Here is a 17,912-nt window from a genome sequence, read left to right as displayed (position 1 = left end):
AGTTTCAAATTGAATACTGTCTGCCATCGAATTTGAGCTACCCTCTTGTGGACAACAGTGTGAATAGTAAATATTAATAGTGTCAGTGTGTTTCAAAAAATAAAATAACATGATAGCTGAAGAATTAAAGCACCAACAACCATTTTAATTTAAGTAACACATGATTCTAAACCCGAGTTTTCAAAAGACACTGATATCTTATGGAGTTCCTTGGGGCAACATTCCAGCAAAAAAAAAAAAAAAAAATCTTCCTGAAAGACTAAATATTATTCTTTTTAATGTGCTTGGCAATATACTTAAATAGTTTTGAGGAACTCAGTGAACCTAAAATATGGCAGTTTCTCCATCCCTCTTGATTTTAAGGAGCTTACTGTTCCATATAATAATTTGTGTCTTTTCAAATAATAGGGAAAAAGAGGTCAATGTAAGTTCACCATGTGAATTACGCACAGCAGTAACAAATGCATTTATGAAAATCTTTTAAAAATTGTTTGTAGACCTAGTTCTTCCCTCTCACTTCCTCATGTTGCTCTCTTGGGGTAGATCTAATAAGCCTAGGAAGCAAGATCTGAGCATTTACTAGAAATGCCATCAATATTCTTTTTTATTATATATAAATGTAAAGTTGAGAGTGAACTTCCTTTTTTGACTTCAGAAAGAGCTGACTGCATTTTAAAGTAACCTCAGTGAATAGACTTGAGGACACGGGGAGGGGGAAGGGTAAGCTGGGACGAAGTGAGAGAGTGGCATGGACGTATATACACTACCAAATGTCAAACAGATAGCTAGTGGGAAGCAGCTGCATAGCACAGGGAGATCAGCTCAGGGCTTTGTGACCACCTAGAGGGGTGGGAGGGAGAAGCAAGAGGGAGGGGATATGGGGATATATGTATATGTATAGCTGATTCACTTTGTTATACAACAGAAACTAACAAAACATTGTAAAGAAATTATACTCCAATAAAGATGTTAAAAAAAATAAAAATAAAAATAAAAGGATGCAAACTACTTCAAAGGATGTGGAAAGATACAAACTATTTCCGAGGGAGTAGACTTTGAGACGGTTAAAGGGAGAGAGACTACCTTTCTACATGTCTGTATTTTTTTCATTGTCAAAATAAGTAAATATTACTTCATATAATTTAAATAAATCTAAACTAAAAACAAACAAACAAACAAAAAGTAACCTCAGTTTGTTAGAGGACCTAAAAATAATCATGACATTTGATTAAAGCAGGCTGCTTTTAACAAAGGCACACTAACCCAAGGGTAGAGGTAAACCCCTTTCTTGTTCTTAACTTCCAAGTTAAAGTTTGAAAAGGAAATTTTTTTTTTCTAAATTTCCAGTTTTTAAGCATACCAAAACTCTAAAACATCACTTTAACAACTGCAGAGCACTATTCAAAAACCCAATACTTCAATCTAGTGTATTGCTACCGCTACTGAAGTTCTGTGTAAGGCTTCATTTTTAATTTGCTTATTGAATCTACACTGGCAGTGAATGTTCTAACTCAGCACAGGAGGAAGACATAAGCTTCAGGAAAGCCCGAAGGGGAAAGAGTAAGAGTTTTATTTACATGGAGATTTGGTCAAAGTGGAGCTGCCCAAAGTGGAGCCACCAATAAAAGGGCTCATGGACCACAACAGGGCAAAAGGGCTGTGCCCTACTCCTCAGGAAAATGCTGACTGAGTGGGTGGAATGCAATCTATGAAAATGGAACCATGAAACCTCTCTGCTTTTCTTCCTCTTGTTTTTGCCAAATTATCTTTATTCCACAATCCATCGAATCTTCCCTGTCCACCACATTTCCTCCTTTCATTCTACTTGTTTTCCTTTTTGCCACTTCCTTTTGTTTCAATGTGTCATTCCTCTGAGGCCCTTCTCCTCTCACTCCCGCCTCCTCATTTTCCAGTTTTCCGGATATCACAATTCCCTTCTGTGCCTGGAGCAAATCATCCCCACCACTATCACCTGCTCTTTCCTGCCCCTTTTCTGAGCTCAACGCCTGCGTGGAAAGCTCCATTCTTCTGATGCAGCTGGGAAGTAGCAGCTACAATCGGGGGTGGTGGGGCACGAGGCACATATAAGAATGCAAACTCAGCACCAGAAGACAAGAAGAGATTTCATGGTCAACTACAGCGACATTTACACTCTTTACTTTGTAAATCCTAAATCGCAAGCAATGAGCTAGTATCACTGCTGTCTCTCATGGACCTTACCCATTTTACCCTTGTGTTCTCTACTCAATCCTTAATAGAATTTCAAGGTCTCATTATAGTACCAAAGATTGGAACAGCGTGATATAATCGGCTGCACTGTGGTGTGTATGGTTGGGCAAATTAAGTTGAAAATAAAAGCCAAGGTTGGTCAGAGCAGAAAGGATGGCCTGTAATTAGCATATCTGCAATACTGCCTATAATTGTCACGTTACAAGAAACTGGTCCTGTAAAACCAGAGATTCGATACCCTGCCTCTTCATACAGCACTTACATACAGGAATCCTAGAGGACCATTCCACAGGAGATGTAGCGACAAAATCAATGTTGACATAACAGCTGGAAAGTTGCCAAAATTCCATCACAAATGCCGAGACTATTTCAGATGGAGTATTAATAGGCATGGTCCCCGACTCCACACACCATGTGGTGGCCAGCCTCTGAGATAACCCCTCCCCTACCTCACCCTACCATCATCCCACCTCGGGGTAGACGCATTCCACACCGTATCAGTAGGTACAATATGCGACCAACAGAATGTGGACGTGTATGACTTCTGAGGTATAAGGAAGAACTGTGAAAGAGCTTGAAATTTAGTGGCTTTCCTAGCAAGCTTATCCGTCTGGGTTAACTTACGGCCCTACGGCAAGTAATATGAGTGTTAGCAAAATACAGAGAAGTTGTGGCTTGCCCAAGTCATCTCCAGCTACTCCTCCTTTTGCAGCACTTCTAACACCTAGCAAAGTAATTTAAAGCCGTGTGTTGAGAAGGTTCAGACACAGAATCAAGCTGGCCCATTAGGCTCTACTCCTCAGCCTCACAAGAGAATCCAGCCCAGAGAAGAGGCAGAGGAGAGGTAAGGAGGGAACTGAATTTTATTCTTGCCCAGGATTTACCAGGCTGTTGGTGGTGAACGGTCACGGTCTTTCCTTGGGACCGGATGCCCCTCTGACTCCCCTCGTATCTCAAATCCTTGGCACTGAAAGTTACTCAACTTCAACTCAGAACACAGGAGGCCCTGTCCTGCAGCGCTCCAGGGGGTACGCTCCCAGGCCGGGGGTTCTGTTAACATGACCCACATGAGGCAGTTCTCTTAAGCAGAAAAATGCCATGGTCTTTCTTTACCCATATTCTTTAACATTTCTGAAGCACTTAGTGCCTCTAAAATTGTATGAAGAACTCATGACAGCCTTCTGAAATAGGTGCTATTAATGGTCCCCATTTTATACAGACATGAAGAAACTGAGGCTTTGAGAGAGTAACTATCTTGCCCAAAGGCCCAAGGTTCACAAGGGGCAGAGGTGGGACTAAACCCAGATCTGCAAGGTCCTGACTAGTATGTTACTTTGCTTCTAAGTACGGCACATTTGTGATGATGCCCTTTGGCCCAGTTAAATTCAGAATTCAACTTAGCTAAATGAGAGAATAACATGTAGAAGTTTCAATTCAATAAAATTGAAGGTTATATATGTACCAGAAACAAACCATGTCATCACTTATCCCTGCTGTTTAAAGGGTTCTTTGGGATGACATGTATTTTACCCACATGGGTTCTGATGTCATCTAAATGCCTCTGTGATCAGTTCCCAAGAAAGCAAAAAAGGCAGAGAAAATAATATGGGTTCACAGAGTTAAGTACTACATATGGTAGAAACTAATCAAAATTCTGCCCTCAATCTTCTGGTGAACATTCACTGCAAGAGAAAACTCAAAAAGATTTTTGCATGTTGTTTGTCTTTTTATATGTAAGTGAAAAATGGGAAGCTTCAAGTATGATTTAATGGGTTACGACTTCTTAAACTGACATGACAAAAATATCTCATCCTGTCTGTTGAAAGAACCATGTAGTTAACATCTTTAAAACGTTCCAGATTGCAACAGAAATACAGGCGGGAAGGGCAAAAGGCAAAAAGATAAGTGATGGAACTTGATAAAGACAACTATACACTCTACTCATTAGCAAAAATTTGGGCCACCACATTTTCCTCTTTGTCGAGCTGCAGATTTTGCCTTTGTATTAGGAAAGTCAATGCCTCTGGAAGGAAAAAAAATATCAGCACACTGGGGTCTCACTGAAAAAGTTATTCACTGCTGGCTTTCTCCAGCTCTGGCCCGCAGAGGATACTGCCCAGGTCAGAAAGCACATGTCAGCGAGCAGCACCCTCCTCCTGAAAACAGCCTTCTGTCCCCAGGCCTCCCTCCCTTCCAGCCCACGCGGAGGCAGTTGTTGCAAGGCCTGGAAACCTGCTCAGACCTCTCCCAGCATCACTCAGGGGCCTTCGAGACTAGGGGATGGATCTGGCAATCTACGTCTGAAATGGAAGTAAGGGTGTTAATTGCCCAGTTTCCTGCCAAAATGAGTGTATCTTGCATTTTGATCCAAGGGTCCACATTGTCTCTTTAAAAAAATAAAAGTCATTTGGGTTTGTTTGGACTATTTTCACTTTTCAGACTGTACTTGGCAGAAGAATGGGTAAATTCCACTGACTTGAGCTCATTTTTTTTTCATGTTTTCTTGATATTTTTGTCATGCACAGGATTCATATGCAGCTGCAGACAGGTGAAAACACATGGGATTTATCATCAGCAAAGACTTGAGATGAAGCAATAATGAAAATCCAACTACAAACTGTACCTTTTCAAATGCAGTGTGGAAAGCACCCACACCGGGAGAAAGGACCCCTGCCCCCTGCACAAGTAAACTCTCTTCCAAAACACCCAGTCTGAGTATGCCTAGGAGGTATGTGCTCATGAGAGAAAAAGGCTGCAGGTGAAAGAAGAAATGAGCCACTTATGAAGTGTGAAAGCCCCACTAAACACCTTATTTTAAACAGAAAAGCACCAGGGTTATCTCTTATGGGGAGCCAGGACCAAAAGAGATTCCAAAAGAAAATCGGCCTCGACTCCTCACATTCCAGACCTTATTAACATGAGGCTTGTCCTTCCAAACAAAGGAAACGACTGTCAGCCCTGCACAGGTGGGTGCAGCCACCCCTCCCAGAGCCAAGCCACCCAGCCAGAGGTAGCCTCCAAGAACCCACAACTGCTCACAATCTCAGACCTCCGGAGGAAAAGGCCCACCCTCACTACAGCAGTTCTTATCTGCAGCATGAATAAACTTTCATGCTAATTTCAGTAAACAGATATTGGGGTCAGATTCTGGTTTCTGACCAGTAATAGCAAAATGTAGAAAGAGAAAAAATGTCAGGGGGGGCCATCTGAGAAGACATCAGGACACAAAAACCTGGTAATAAGGAATACTACTACTGGGGGTCAGAAGGAGAAAAGCACAAGAATAACGCTTTTGTCACCGGCTTTCAATGTTACAATCAGAAACTATCATTCTATGTGATGGAATTTTATCAACAGTGTAACTGAATCTCTGGATTGTCAACAATTCCAAAGGTCAAATGCCAAAAGTATGCTGTATCTTCATCTTCTTCTATATTTGGAATTCTTACCATTTTGCCCCAATGTTTTCCCATACGGCACTGTAAGTTCTAGAGGTCTTCACATAAACTACTACTTACACGTTAGCAACATAAAAGGGACTCTCCCACCTCCCGTATATGCTTATCATGATACAGGTACTACAAAAGGAATAAGCTTCAACTTAAAACGAGTGTTTTAACTGAACACCTCCCATACCCCTCATTTAAAAATCTTCCTTCAAAATTGCTTGGCATTCACGGGGCCAGTGGTTTTCAAATGTTACTGTGCCTGATTACCACCTGGAGAGCTCAACAAAACACAGGTTGCTGGGTCCCACCTCTACCAACTGCAATCCAGCAGGTGTGGGGCAGGCCAGGAGGGCACATGTCTTACAAGCTCCTAGATGGCGATGAAGCTGTGGCCTGGGACTGAATAGCCAGAGTCCAGGTGAGGGTGAGGAAAGCTTTGTGGATGACAGGTGCCCATATCTCCCGCCCCAAGCACAGCAGCACCAACTCTATCTGCTGTTACAACGCCTGCATGCATGCATGCATGCATGCGTGCGCGCGTAGGTGTGTGAGAGAGAGAGAGAGAAAGAGAGAGAGAGAGATGGTGGTAGGGGAGGAAGGATACTGTATTTCACTGGGGATCCACATGAGATTTTTTGAAAAAGGAAGATCTGCTCATTGATAAGATTTTGAAAATCACTGACCTTAACTCACCTGTTCATTTTACTGAAAGGGAAACTGAGGCCTAGTGAAATGACTTGTTATGTATCACACAATCTAAAACAAAAACAACTGTTATCTTACAAATCCATTAAGGTTTTAAAATGTTCAAGTAATGAGTGAAAAAGATAAACCCAGGGATGAGGTAAAGGTCAGCAGTATCAACTGCACATACAAAATACTTTCACACACACACACACACACAAAAGGTGTTTGGAGATTGTGACTTATAAACACTCTTGATGTTCTTTCTTTCTCTCCTTCCCCCTACCCAAACAACCCACCCACCCACTCCATTATTAACGGGATTGCTTAAGTCTTTTCATATTATCAGACAGTGAATCCTCACCAAAGTTTTCATTTTTCACTCTGGCTTCACATAATTACTTCTAAAACAGTACTAGCAGATAACCTAACTCTCCTTTCTGAGGATATATCAATATGACACAGGGACTACAGCGCTGGTTGAAAACTAGGGGATTTCAGTTACAAAACTGTATCCTCTGAATAACTTCCTTGACATCATATGCTTCGGTTTTTACCAAGGATAAAATGGAAGGATGAAACTTCCCTCTCACTCAATGAAGAGCAACAGAAACTTCTGTAGCCTCTGTGATAAAAGGAACACGACAATCTTAACTTGGTTTGGGCCACAGAAGAGGCTCAAGGCCCAGCTCTTCTTGCACAACATTCTGCACACAAGGACAAATTCTGTCATCCTGTCCTTGAACAACTATGGACATGGTGCTCAGGCACTGATCTAAAATCAAATGCTAGTTAAGGAAAAGAAAAGAGAAGGGAAATTTTCTTGAAATATTTTCCCCTAATCAATCTGCCATTATTATGCCTTGGGGAGACAGACAGGCTTCACAGAAAGAGATGACATTTGAGCTGGCTCCTGAAGGACTGAGTTGGGAGTGTGCAAGGCAGAGGAACTGGAAGGAAAAGCCAAGAAGAGAAGATCAGGCATATTCTTGAAATAGGGCAAAACTTTGGGCAGCTGGTGGGGAAATCTAAAGTACTTGGGAAGGTGAGCATCAAGCAGCTTAGACTTTATTCTCTGGACAATGGGGACCACCATGGAGGTTCCTTAAGGAGGGGAACAGCATGTTCAGATCTGATGTAGCTGCGGCCGTAATCAGAGGATGGGATGGAGAGGAAGATGGATAATCCCATTTCTTAAAACATAAGGTGGTCCTTCTCAGACTGAGCTTAGGGAATCCTAACTCAGGTTTCTAAAAAATGTATGAGGAGATGCCAAAGACAGAGTTCATTAGAAAGGATGCCCCAAGAGGGTATCCAGAGTTCTCGCTCACTGGGAACTTTAAGTGTCCCTGATGGGGTGATGAGAAGATGTGTGAAATCTGGCACCTCTGGGTAGGCAGCACATTTTTACCCCAGTAGCAATCTCTCTCAGAGAGCCTGGATGCAACTTTCAGAGGTAGAGGTCCAGGAGTACAGGGTTGAGCTTTCAAAATGAAGACGGGTTTAAGCAGAAGGAAGCCACTGCTGGCTTACAGGGGAAGGAGTTGCAGGGCGAGGGCATGAAGGCAAGAGAGACGGCATCGGATGGGGGGAGGGGGAGAAGGGGGCGCAGGGGCATATAGAGATACTTGTTTTGAGAAGGGCATATATCTTGATGAGAGTTGATCCTAAGATTACGGGGGGAGATGATAAGAATATTCAAGTAACAAGGGTGACCATTATACTGAGGTGTTAAGAACCGAGATAGACTACTTTTAATATTTAATATTGGGAATTAAAATATCCATTTTACAGATGATGATACAGAGATTCAGGGAATACTAAAAGCAAATAGTCAGCAAGTGACAAAACCTGCTTCTAAGCCAAGTGTGTCTGATACCAAAGCCCCAACTGTTCTCTGCCCACATCACACCATCAACTCCAAGGTGCACAAGAAAACTGGAATCCTACATTTCCCTAATGGTACTATAGACTTTGTCCTGCCTAAGCTGTTTTCCTGAAGGTACCAGCAGTAAATGAAAGGAGGGGTTGGCTGCAGAGCAGATGGCTTGTTTTAGAGAACAGGGCAGTTAAGAACACAGGGTTCATTCCACAAATATTTACTAAGTACACACTATGTGCCACACACAGTCCTAGGAGGTGGGGAGAGGGTGGTGAGCTAAAGTTCCTACCTCACATCGTATACAAACTAGCAAACCACACCTTCTGTAACCATCCTTCATATCAGAACAGTAGTTCTCTATCTTGCTGGCCATCATTCTCAGTGGAAGTTTAATAAAAAACATGAAGCCAGATCAGGTGAAGAGATTCTGGTTTAGCAGGTCTGAAATGAGGGTTAGGGGTCTGCATTTTTTGGAAGTTCCACCAGTGTTTCTGAAGTACAAACAAGAGAACCAAGATTCCAGAGAGTAATTAATCAATCTCCATCTTTTTAATATATTTATTTGTTTAGATTAACATAATTTGTTTGCTTATCACAGGACCAGGTACAAATTTGAAGTTTGCCCTTTTCCTTTTACATTTGTATTTTCTAAGTGGTAGAAAGGCAGTAAGTAATTCAAGTAGATTCCCTCAAAAACTAGGGAATTCTGAGATTAAAAGTTGGCCTCCTCTGGCAAATGTGGGCATCTTAAGTAGAATGTAGAAAAATACCACAACCTGTATGTCATGGTTAAGTATAAACCCTAATCTTGTGCGAACGACATATGAATGTAAACAGATCAACATACTAGAATTAACTGTAGCTTCATATTAATCAGATGGCACTGTAAACTCAAGAATTATTTGAGAAACTTACTTCCTGGGTACAGAAGTCAGTTGCAGTACATTCAAGCAAAAAGATACCCTGGGAGAATGTTGCCATTTACGTACGAGAAGGCAGAAGAAGCCTTCTGGGATCCTTTCAGCCAACAATCACATTCTGAGGCAGACGGGGCTGAACCATTATGAACAACATAATGGACTCCAGGAACAAGAGGTGCTTTTGTTCACCTATTCCACCTGATTCAGGTTTTCCTCTTTGCTTCGACAACCTGGAGGCTCAAAGCCAAATAGATGGCCTACATCAAGCAACTCTTCGGGATTCTTTACGTACAAACTTACTCGTGTCTTCGTCTTATTTGTCCTCAGTTTCCTCAGATATTTATTTTTTTATAGATTACTTTTCAGAGCAATTTTAATTGCAGAGCAAAACTGAGCAGATGCAAAGAAGGCCCTTATATACACCCCACCCACCACATGCACGGAGCCTGCCCCACCTATCATGTCCATGCCAGAGCGGTACATTTGTTACAACTGATGAACCTACACTGACATGCCACCATTACCAAGTCCATAGTTCACGTTAGGGTGTATGTAACTCTTGGTGTTGTACACTGTATGGGTTTTGACCAATGTATGTGATATGTACCGACCATTACAGTATCAGACAGAGTAGTTTCACTGCCCTAAAAACCCTCTGTGCTCTGCCTGTTCACTCCTCACTCCCCCAACCCCTGACATCTATGAATCTTTTCACCACCTCCATAGTTTTGCCTTTTCCTGTTGGATAGTTGGAATCATACAGTATGTAGCCTTTTCAGACTGGCTTGTTTCACTTAGTAACATGTATTTAAGGCGGCTCCATGTCTTTTATAGCCAGATAGCTCAATTCTTTTTAGTGCTGAGTAATACTCCATGTGTGGATGAACCAGTTTATTTATCCATTTACTTACTGAAGGACATCTTCGTTGCTTCCAAGTTTTGGCGATTATGAATAAAGCTGCTCCAAACATCCATGTGTATTTTTTTGTCAGGATGTAAGTTTTCAATTCATGTCAGCAAATGGTTATTTTTTATCCAACATGTAAACCCCCTCAGATCCTTATTGGAATGCGCTAGAGTACATAAAATAATACTCCATCTGATTCTATATTTCATGGCTAAACCATGTGGAGAGTAGCACTTGGAGTGATTTTGAGTAGGCAAATACTGTGATGAGAAAAGGAACAATACACCAAGTTTGAACTGAAGGTGAAATAAAAATATTTTCTAACTCTTTTCATTGTGAAACACACACTCCCAGAAGCCCATAGCGAAAAAAGATCTCACTGTTACCAACACAATAACATGTTTTCTACACAACAGCAAAGAGCTTAAGGTGTTCAGAATAATTATACTCTCTGTCATAATGTAAAATGCCAAAATGCTTGTAAACATATGTACATTAGCAAACATTTCAGCGTTGATTTCAATGCAAATCCATTTCCTCTCTTACAGCCAGGAGAGAATATTAAAATATAGGGCAGCTTACACATTTAGGTATATGTAAAAGGAAATAATTGCATATATAAGGAAGGTTTACTTTTGCCAGGTAATTCATAACTACACTGATTTTGTATGCTAATTTCAACCCTGCTTCATCTTATTTCCCTTCTCTTATTGTCTCTCTGCCTCTTAGATCTTACTCAAATTTATTTTATCTGCCTCTATTATATTTATCTATTTCATCTGCCTTAAATCTTTTTTGATGCAAGGCAGAACAAAAAGTATTAAAGAATGAATCAAGTAATCAAGGTAGTTCAAACTTCATAAGCTCTCTGAAGATAGCTTATACATTCTTTTTCTCTTTTCTGTAGACTAAAATTCTCCTTAGGAAAACCTATTTCTAATTTTTTTGTGTGTGAATTCTCCCTTAAATGCCCATGATTTAAAATTAAAACTTGCTAATAACTGAATTTCAAACTTAGAAATTATAGTATTATTTGACTAAAAATCATTTTATATGGCAGACACAGCACTTTCCACTAGGAGCTATTTAAAAGCCTCTTAAATCTTGGGTCACTCTTATATACTTGTTTATGTTTTGTTTAATAATTATAATAATAATGCATGGTAATTAAATAAAACTTGGAAAATACAGAAAAGAATAAATAACAAAATTAAAAGCACCTATAATATATCTCAGAGAAATTACTGTTCACTTTTCACTGTACCTTACTATTACACTTTTTCACGCTACAGTTCACTCATGTGAACAACACGGGAGGAAATGTTGATGCCAGTGTCTCGTTTTACCTAATTTTCCTCTGCCCTGACAGAGGCCAGTCTTCCCTACACAATCAACCATACACTAATTCTGTCTTTTTCATTCACAAACACAATGCCGGTTTCTACCTGGATGAGGTCCAATAAGGAAGGAGTGTATTTAATAGTGTTATAAATCCGTTCTTACCTTGCCTTTCACATGTCTTTGTTTATTTCTATCTGTTATCTCACCTAGCTTATCAAAATGTTCTTCTTTTGCTTCCCTTAAGTCAGCCTTCTACATATGCCTATATAAAAAGCTTCTGTTTTTAACTCCTGTGGCATAAGAACAGGTTGTGTCTAAGTCTTACCTAAAAGCTTCATTTAAAGCACACACACCTTCTTCCCAAATTAATTGATCTACAGCCACAAGACTAATCTACAAAGAAACAAATGCCCTTTTGAATTGATGTCTCTCTATCTATATGTGGTACCCCTAATTCTTCCTTCTCATCCTTGGTCTATGAATACTTCATTCAGGATGCCAAAGGTGGCATTGAAAACAATAACTGATGAGGGAGACAGAAATATATTCCATTACATGATGATAAATTTCACTACAGTATGGAAGTAATTACATCTGGTTTGATGAGGTATAATTATTTTGAGATTTAAACTAGCCCTACACGTCTTAGAAAGTTTACCTGTTTTACTTAGGATCTCTTCCACATTTGTCTACTTAGAATGAAACAACGGAAGTAAGCTAACGTGAAAACACTTTCAGGTACTTGTTACTGAGATTAAGTAGAACATGACACAGTACGTGTGACCGAAGAAGTAACACTTCTGCCATGAAGTAGTAATAGAAAAGAGCTGATATAATAGCCTGTCCTTGCTAAGCAAAAGATAAGAGAAGGTCTACCCTATCACTCCTAGCAGAAAGACCAAGTGCCATGCAACACCTTGACATAAAACTCGGCGTTTCACGGCAAACGTCTTCGAACATTACCTTGCAAGTCTGCGTCACTTGACTTCGGACTGCTTCTTGCTCGCCGCTCTGTTTTCTTAACGCCCGGCCCACCGCCGCCACCTCCCCCGCCTCCGCTGCCACCACCACTGTGGCCCTTCCCGTAGCCGTTGTACACGGTTGTGCAGTTGCTCTTGTAGATCGAAGAAGGAGGGCTGTTGAGGCGATTCTGGCGGTCAATCTGGCGGTCTTTCAGCTTTTTGTGCGGAGGCTTGCTGTACTGGTCTTCTCGGGTGATATAACTCGACATTCCATAGAGTGGTATAATTTCTAAAATGATGATTATGACAAATGCAAGCTCAGTCTATGTTTCCAATAACAAATTATTACAGGGTCAAATGACCTGACGCCTGAAGCAAGAAGTTTAACATATTACTAAATACCGTATAAAAGCGATACGCATAGTATACATGTTTAAAATATTCCCATTCATTTCTAACCAATAAAGGAATAATTAATCATTAAAAAACTATACTGTATGTTCAGAAATGTTCCAGAAATTATGGGAAATACTGAAGAAGGGTAACTGTCCACCAAGAGTTCATATTTCAGTTGAATAGATAACTAAGCTTGATTTTGCCTGTCGGTTGTTTTTAGTAGTTGCAACATACAAAAAAAGTTAGAATTAACAAATAAAATACCCCCTTAAGTAATGTGTTCTTAGAATCAAGATACTTGAAAGTATGCTTATCCTTACAGACAGAATAGCATTTCTATCAGAAAGTATATAGCAACTAGAATATAAGGAGTTATTTGTGCCATCTAGAAGAGCCAACATTTGAACAAAACCTACTAAAATGAAGAGATGAGAAATTTCCATTAAAAATAATCAAAGCTCACAGAATCAGGGGAAATATTCAAGGGGATCTTGTAGTGATAAATATAAGCCACCTCTGCAACCTGGGGGCAAGCATAATAATCTACGGTCATAAACTAGTATTTTGGGGTAATCAGGAGGCAAGACAAACTGACTAGTAGAATGTCACCTGGCTTCACTATCCATATTTTTACATGGCTCAAAAGAAAATGGGAGCCTGCAAAATAATCTCATGATCTTAGGGGAAAACATTTATTTTAAATTTAAATTTTTTAAGCAATTAAAAGTTCTATTTAGACATTAATAAAAATGGTAATGTATAACACAGACACTGGGTCCTTACATGTTTATAAGAAAAAAGGCCCCACATGCATAGAGTGACCATATAAATTACCATCCAAATCTGAGTATTTCTGAGAGTGATTAGGGAGCATTTCTAATTATTTCTCTTGACACGAGACCTAAACCAGCACTGTCCTAGGCACACCAGGAATGTATGGTCACCCTATATAACTTAATGACTAATGTTCCAATTGTTCAATGGTAAAGCTCCACTTTTCATTTTCTTTCTGTTCACATAGCTTGAGGAAGACCTTTAAAAAGCAAATCTTTACAAGATAACCAACCTGCACTAGAGAAACACAATCTTATTCAAAAAGTGCATGCCCAAATAAATTATGTCTAAACATACAAAAAGAATGGTAAAAAGGCTTTAAATATCACAATGCATTACACTTGAGACTTAAAATATTCACCATGGGTACTGATAGAATAATATTTTAAAATGTCAAAAACTTTTTAAACTCACATGGTTTGGGAAATTAAATGTTTAAATTGCTTTTAGGTGTATGCACACTGAGAACTAAGGTAAGACAATATATAAAAGGCTTTTTATTTATAAAGCAAAGGATTTTTGTTTTCTGCTTTCTTTAATTTGGAATCAATGAAGGCACTTTTATTTTACATTATTGCTCTGTGTTATTTTAATGAAATTAAACCAAAATACCCTATTCAATGAAGACAGTATAATTTCTCTTTTTGCTTAATTCTAACGATGACTTCAATCGTACTGTTGTGTAAAATTACAGAGGACACCATTCACAAAACAGTAACTGCGTGGCATCCTACTAAAAGACTGCTGAAATAAGGCTGGTCAGACACTCTTCATCAAGCAATGAGTCAGTAGCCAAGGCTTTTCACACTGTCATTAAGCTCAGACCCAACCAGAAAACTCTGACAAATGCTCAAATACTTAATGTGTACTGTGTCAGAGTACTGAATACTTTTTAAAAAACTATACTTAATTAACTGAAGTTTTTCAGTTTTTATCAAAATGTTTTCATGGAACATGCCCAGCCAGTCTCTGATGTTTTGGAGTGTTATGCTACTAGGCAAAAAGACTTTAGCAATAGGAAGTTATTGATGCCTCCATGCAATTAAAGTATTGATTTCATCTTTTGCTATCATCTCTCCATACCCCATTATAATAGCACCTGATCCTTTTGAATTATATTAAATTTCTTTCTAACTACTACAACTACAAAAAATCAAATGCTATCCCTAAGTTACAACAGGATACAGGGTATTTCACTTAAAATACCCATCTCAAATTTTTCTTTTGTTAATAAGAAAATATTCCAATGTGATATAAACATACAAGGGGAAGCATACACACACACACACACACACACACACACACACACACACACACACACACATATAAAATTGATGAGAGAAAGTAAGGTGATAACCTCCTCCAAAACTAACAGGCATTTCTCATACAATTTATCTGTAAACCAATGTAATAAGTGTTTGAAACAATAAACCACTTCAATTCATAGTCAGACACAGAAGAAAATCCCTTCGCAAAGTCCTAGAGGTTGAAGTCTAATTTTATCTTCACTTATCTGGTTTCTTACTATCCATTTTGATAGAGAAGGGCTTTAGACTAAACCAACACCAAGGCCAAAACTAAAAAGAAATAATGTCGGTATCTCTGAGACTCTTATTCATTTCAAGGTAAATATTTGCTTAACAACCAGTGAAACTGTGGCTGCACTGATGGCTATTCTTAAACTAAGAACAGCGCTCAGGAAGACCACATCAACAGTCAGGGGATTTTGAGTTCGCCAAGATTGCAACAGAGCACGCAAGAAACCCAAAGTTTACCAAGACCTCGCAGTCTTCTATCACTGGAAAAGGGGCACAAAACCCTTTGTAAGTTCCCTGCTACTGCTAGACCATATGGATGCCTAAGAAATAATGTGCTGCAGTTCTGTCTTGGGCCACGCTCACATAAAAATATGTTATCAGGACATGGGAACATATGATAGGTTACTGCCTCTTTTCTGAAATAAGAAGTGGCTCTCCCACTACCTGCTCTCTGTGGGGTGAGATGAGGGCAGAATCTGAAAACATATAAAGAAAGAAAGAGTTGCAAGACACAATTCAGGACAAAGAAAGTTAGGAATTTCCCATGAGCTTTATACAGCAGATAGAACCTCCTCTACCATGTTCATTACAGAGGAAACAAAGCTGCTCACTGGCTCTCTTAAGCTACTTAAATGTTGTAACCAGTTCCAACAGCTCCCGATGCCAGCGATCTACTCACCTTGTTCGCTGTATATTGTAGGGGGAAGATGATGCTGAGGAAAAAACTGAGGCGGCATATCTCCAGGTCCAGTAACAGGTGGGTAGTAAGCTGTGTGTGAGTTATGAATAAAATGCGGGTGGTGAGTCAGGTAGGGGGGTAGGTGATGGGTTGGAGACATGGCCGAGGGGTAGCTTGGGGGGTAGCACTCAGGAGACTGGGGTGTGACCACCACCCGGCGGACTCCAGTATTGTCTTCAATCACCTGAAGAAAACAGCAGAAAGAATGTAGTATGTATTATTAGTAAATATCCTGTGAATGTATATGGTATTTAATTACTTCCCTCCTTAACTTTAATCTTCTCTCCTCCATAGGAAAAAAAAAAAATCAGTGCATGTTGAATTCTGATTCTCTAATTCAACTAGTTCAATGAATTTTAGCTGGTGGTTTTCCAGAAAGAAGAGACTTTCTGGGCCACGTAAATACGCCTTAGAGGGCTGAGCTTCCACGTCTGCCCTGTAACACCCAACCCCATTCCTGCTTTAGCAAGCACAGTTCCATGACACTGGGGCTTTAGGAAACCAAGGTAACATTAACTTCAGAACCCATAATAGTACCTAAAGGCCATTTAATCTGGAACCAAGGTTGTGGATGAAATGAGGGATCCCAACCCTTCAAACACTTGAGCAATCCCGAATCGAGGACACTTCTGCTCCCAAGATGTCCTGACGATGTACCGAATGTTGTGAAGGAGACGTTACGACCGGGGACCTGCTGTGCGCAGAGTGAGCGAATCAACATTCTATCTATACTTTCTTCAAAAGATTTTTTAAAAATTCAACCAAGAAAGGTAACATAAGGCAGTACAAAGCCAACATTTATTGCCTCTGTGGCCAACTGCATGCTACCTGCTCTAGGAGCAAACAATTTTGTTGAGACACAAGATAAGAAAAAATACAACAGAAACCATAATCCAAAGGTAAAGCTGTGGGGTACAGAGAACAAGAGCATGAAATGGCAGAATCAGAGCAGGCTTTAGGGACCTCAAAGAACTGGTAGGGCTGGGACAGGTGAGAGCATGGCCCCTGCATTAGGGCCCTGCAAAGAAGGGGACAATGACGCCACAAGACTAAACTCGGAAGCCGGAACCAGGCTTCCAAAGAGACCAGATGGCCTAATCTAGCTTAAGACAATCAGGTACATACATTGATAGGAAATTTTGTTTAAAAAAAAAAAACAAAAAACTGAAAATTAAACTTGTGTATTGAAATAGACTTCTCATTACATCTCAGGAGGCTGATTATAGGCCAAAATAAAATGACTTAATCATGTCTAAAGCATTCTAATAAAAAAATTATACTAAGCTTTGTTTTTTAAAATAGTGTTTGAGACAAAATGGCAAGTTTATCAACATTAGTCTGTACTTCAGTGAACAAGATAGGTTTAATTTTAATTAATAGCCATTAATCTTTATGTTAAGAAAAAAATCTTTATTAATGAACCTACTAATATAATAGCTTCAGAATTAACTACTATGTTAATAGTTTATTAATAAAGCAATATTAACTACTTAAAATTAAGATTCTGAGTCATACTCCCTACTAAAGCTCAGGATGTAGCTTTTTACATATTCTTTATTAAATGTAACCTCTTCCTGACCTTGGCAAGTTAATCACATTAGCCTCATCATTTAGGCTGCTAAGTTACAGGTATATGTTAAATGGTGCTTAAACCATGACACTAGAAATTCTAACGTATACACTAATAATTATCATCAAAGCATCTTCTGTTTTTTTTCTTTATCGAATTATAGTTGATTTGCAATGTTGTGTTAGTTTCTGTTGTACAGCAGTGATTCAGTTATACATATGCGCATATATGTATTCTTTTCCATTATAGTTTATTACAGGATATTGAATATAGTTCCCAGTTCTATACAGTAGGACCTTGTTGTTTACCTATTTTAGATATAGCATTGGTTTGGCCAAAAAGTTCCTTTGGTTTTTAAGTAAAAATAAAAGACATTTTTCATTTTCACCAAGAACTTTATTGAACAACGTATTCACTGTTTTGTTTCACTACCTTCTGTCATTTTTCAGGCAACTTCATAA

At 39.4% G+C, this 17,912-nt stretch overlaps 1 protein-coding gene across 4 annotated transcripts in view; it reads right to left on the bottom strand.

The window, feature by feature from the left end:
* The window catches only part of FNDC3B (fibronectin type III domain containing 3B), a 354,599-nt gene that overhangs the window by 128,628 nt on the left and 208,059 nt on the right, over nucleotides 1-17,912 (bottom strand). For all 4 annotated transcript variants that reach the window (XM_057546030.1, XM_007197501.2, XM_057546029.1 and 1 more), the window contains 2 exons: nucleotides 15,822-16,065; nucleotides 12,376-12,663 (listed from right to left, as the gene is read on the bottom strand). In XM_057546030.1, coding sequence (XP_057402013.1) covers nucleotides 12,376-12,663; nucleotides 15,822-16,065 — 532 coding nt within the window. The remainder of the gene's footprint in view (nucleotides 1-12,375; nucleotides 12,664-15,821; nucleotides 16,066-17,912) is intronic.

Source organism: Balaenoptera acutorostrata, chromosome 4, assembly GCF_949987535.1.
Source record: "Balaenoptera acutorostrata chromosome 4, mBalAcu1.1, whole genome shotgun sequence".
In the NCBI taxonomy this organism is placed as follows: domain Eukaryota; kingdom Metazoa; phylum Chordata; class Mammalia; order Artiodactyla; family Balaenopteridae; genus Balaenoptera; species Balaenoptera acutorostrata.
Note: the sequence above shows the minus strand (reverse complement) of the source record. Positions and strands in the feature narration are given on the sequence as shown.